Source organism: Branchiostoma floridae, chromosome 17 (assembly GCF_000003815.2).
Source record: "Branchiostoma floridae strain S238N-H82 chromosome 17, Bfl_VNyyK, whole genome shotgun sequence".
Lineage (NCBI taxonomy): Eukaryota > Metazoa > Chordata > Leptocardii > Amphioxiformes > Branchiostomatidae > Branchiostoma > Branchiostoma floridae.
In genome coordinates this window covers 16,881,301-16,885,207 of record NC_049995.1, presented here as the reverse complement: position 1 = coordinate 16,885,207, position 3,907 = coordinate 16,881,301, and the positions used below count along the sequence as shown (strand labels likewise).

The following is a 3,907-nucleotide window of genomic DNA, read 5'->3' as shown; positions in this document are numbered from 1 at the left end:
AGTCCTTGTCTTAAATGTGTTTAGATTTCGCATCCACTTTAATTTGTAACTAGCTTGTATATCTTTTTGTCTTCTAAAGCCTGTAGCTCAAATTCCTACATGATTTTGTTTGTTTGAACCTTTGTTCATTCATGAAAGCTCAAATCAGCCTGCAGGCCGCTTTTCATTGAGGTCATGAGAGCAGAGGTAAGGGTCAGGCAAAGTATATTACAGAGATACAGTTTACATCGTTTAAAGTCCTGATTGAAAGTGCAAGGCACCCTATGACTTTTCAATAAAAGACTGTACCTTGACATCATGCAGATAGCAGAGCACCAGCTTGTCCTGGTTAACACAGGCGGTCCACTCCATCACATCAGTCTCACTCTCCGGTACAAGGTCCGTCCACTGGTCCTGAAAAGTGACAACTTAAACATTAAAAACTGTACAATGTTCACACAGGCGGTCCACTCCATCACATCTGTCTCACTCTCGGGTACAAGGTCCGTCCACTGGTCCTGAAGGGTGGCAACTTAAACATTAAAAACTGAACAATGTTAACACATGCAGTCCACTCCATCACATCTGTCTCACTCTCGGGTACAAGGTCCTTCCACTGGTCCTGAAAAGTGACAACTTAAACATTAAAAACTGAACAATGTTAACACAGGTGGTCCATTCCATCACATCTTTCTCACTCTCAGGTACAAGGTCCGTCCACTGGTCCTGAAAAGTGGCGACTTAAACATTAAAAACTGAACAATGTTAACACAGATACAAGGTCCGTCCACTGGTCCTGAAGGGTGGCAACTTAAACATTAAAAACTGAACAATGTTAACACAGGTGGTCCATTCCATCACATCTTTCTCACTCTCAGGTACAAGGTCCATCCACTGGTCCTGAAGGGTGGCAACTTAAACATTAAAAACTGAACAATGTTAACACAGATACAAGGTCCGTCCACTGGTCCTGAAGGGTGGCAACTTAAACATTAAAAACTGAACAATGTTAACACAGGTGGTCCATTCCATCACATCTTTCTCACTCTCAGGTACAAGGTCCGTCCACTGGTCCTGAAGGGTGGCAACTTAAACATTAAAAACTGAACAATGTTAACACAGGCCGTCCACTCCATCACATCTTTCTCACTCTCTGGTACAAGGTCCGTCCACTGGTCCTGAAGGGTGACAACTTAAACATTAAAAACTGAACAATGTTAACACAGGCCGTCCACTCCATCACATCTGTTTCACTCTCTGCTACAAGGTCCGTCCACTGGTCCTGAAAAGGGACAACGTAACACTCAAAACTTTTCCATGTGTGTTTTACATGTACATGCAGGGTTCGAAATACTGGGTGCATGTGTCTGGGAGTTGTCTCTATTTGAATGACAATGATATCAAAGGTACTATGGACTACACTAGTTTTTGCTGATAACATTGCTATCCCTGTCCTTGGTGCTGAATGCACTATAACTGTGTATGTCCTTCGGATTGAAGGGCTAGAATGTAAATACTGAACAGATGACTAAATATAAATGGCCCCACTCACTCACCTTCCACACCAACATTACACATCTTGTACATAAACATCTAGTTGGTAAATTCCTATATCTTGTTAAGAAGTTAATGTCTACATTTGCACTTTGATGTTGGTACATTTCAAAACAACAACTTTACCATTTCTGAAAATGAACTTAAAATACAGACAGCAAACAGCTTCAAAAATTATAAAATTATAATTTCTTTGAAAGATTCAATAATCTAATTATTCTTGACAGCTTCAATTATAGCAAATATATCTTTAATTAATAGTTTAAAATATTGAAAAAATAGACAAAGAGAACCTACCATTTCTGGTTTGCTGAAGTCGATGTTGATGAGTTTGTAGCGAGGAGCGTTCAGGTTGGTCTTGAAGGTGAACAGTGTTCCCTCGTTTGCAATGTACTGTCAAGCAGAAAATCAAAGAAGTTCAGACTCATCAGGGCTCGAAATTCATTTTTGGGATTAGGTGCACCAATTTAATTTCTTGGTTCACGGATTCGCTCGCTCCAATTTTTTGGGAAAAAAAATAAAAATAAAAATTACCACTCAGCAAATTTTCACCATTAATGAAACCATTCACTAACTTTCTGGTGTAGCAAATTGGCCTTTATATCATAAGCCCCTTAAAGTGTGGGTACAGGTGCTGTTACTGTACAGTAATAGTGTTTTCGTCCTTTTTTCAAGCTGAAAACATTTTATTCTTTATGTTTTGGATTAGCCCTTACCTTTACCCCAACCATTTTACAATTTTTATTTTTATTTTTATTTCGCCCTCTCGCTCCATATTTTTTATGAAAAAATCCGTGAACCAAGAAATTAAATTGGTGTGGCCTTAGGTGCACCCAAAAAAAAATTTTGGGTGCACCACTTAAATTTAAGTAATAACCTACTAATAAAACTTATTTAAAAGCTATCAAATTCTTAAACAAGTACCATGACAGGCGTTTTTATGATCTTTCTAACACTTAGATGTCAAGAATATGATGTATACTAGTATACTTTGATATCTTTACATACATCAATGTAAGAAAATATTTGGGTGCATCCTGTGCTCCAATTTTGGGTGCACCTGAATTTCGAGACCTGCTGATGCTACATAGTTTTTCCCCAGAACTACCAGTAGGTGCTCACTAAGGGTGGGTACTGGTATGACGTACCAATACAAAACCGCTTTTTCTTGTTGGACCATTCCAGAAAAACCAGACCTGACAAAAGATAAGTGGACAGGATTTTTAACTGAGTAGAAAATGAACAGATGATATCGGCAGGCGTTCACGTGTTTTGCAGCTTAACGGCCCAAGAAAATAACAAGAGCGAGGTAGAGGGTAGTTGTTAGTCACTTAAACCAAGTTTCTACAGTCAAACTTGGTCTAAAACAGAGGCAGTTAGTGTAGTTCACATGACTCAGATAGGATATTTTAATGCCAAATGCCAATGGGGCCAAATAACTCCATCAAATAGATTCCTTTGTTGCGAAACGGACCATTGTTTTGAGTATCGCCCATTCAAGAATATAAAACCTTAAGGAAAGCTTTTTTGATTAACAGTACGTTAAGGAGTTACCTCATATTCTGCATCAAAGTTGTCCGCCACTTTGACCCATGGAAGAATTCCCGTGACCTTGTAGTCCACGGTTTGAAGGTCGCAGTAGTAGAGCCGGTTTACGGGGTCGCACCCCTCTCTGATCGCCAGGATAACGTACCTGCCGTCATCCGATACTTCAGCACCACTGGGGGAAACAAAACATAAGAACAACATAATAATTTTCTTTTGGAAATGTGAAAGTGACCAGTTTAGCTCAAATATTGTGACCAGATTCTAATACAGCTGCTTGTAATGTATGTAAATGTCGGCACTAGCGGTGGGTACCGGTACAGAAAATTCAGGTCCAGAGGATTAGGTCCAGGTCCGGACCTGAACCTGGACCTGATTCAGTATGTGAGAACTTGTAAATGGACGATACTCAAAAAAGTGGTCCATTTCGCTACAAAGAAATCTGTTTTGAGGAGTATTCGACTCCCACTGGCATTTTAGAATCCTACAAGGCTAACTGCCTCCGTAAATTTTGGTAGCAATGACTATAGACCCTACTCTACTTCGCTCTTGTTATTTTCCTCGACCAGTAAGCCCCAAAACGTGTGAATGCCTGTTCATATAATCTGTTTATTTTCCAATAGGTCCAACATCCGGTCCACCGATTTTTTTCAGGTCTGGTTTTTCTGGACCGGTCCATTAGGAAAAAAACGGTTTTGTACCGGTACCCACCCCTAGTCTGCACAATTCAGCCAGCCTATACTGCTGCAATGCCGTACAGCTTGAAATACAACTTGTCAAAACTTGTCAAACTTGTCAAAACTTGTCAAACTTGTCAAAACTTGTCAAA

At 39.8% G+C, this 3,907-nt stretch overlaps 1 protein-coding gene across 3 annotated transcripts in view; it reads right to left on the bottom strand.

The window, feature by feature from the left end:
• LOC118405137 (prolyl endopeptidase-like) overlaps positions 1 to 3,907 on the bottom strand; it is an 18,208-nt gene that overhangs the window by 8,830 nt on the left and 5,471 nt on the right. The window contains exons 8-11 of one of the 3 annotated variants that reach the window (XM_035804555.1): positions 3,088 to 3,253; positions 1,831 to 1,926; positions 1,196 to 1,261; positions 289 to 327 (exon numbers count right to left, since the gene is read on the bottom strand). In XM_035804555.1, the coding sequence (XP_035660448.1) occupies positions 289 to 327; positions 1,196 to 1,261; positions 1,831 to 1,926; positions 3,088 to 3,253 (367 nt within the window). Of the gene's footprint in view, positions 1 to 288; positions 394 to 431; positions 498 to 1,195; positions 1,262 to 1,830; positions 1,927 to 3,087; positions 3,254 to 3,907 lie in introns of all 3 variants that reach the window. The other 2 variants (XM_035804556.1, XM_035804554.1) reach the window with 2 other exon arrangements.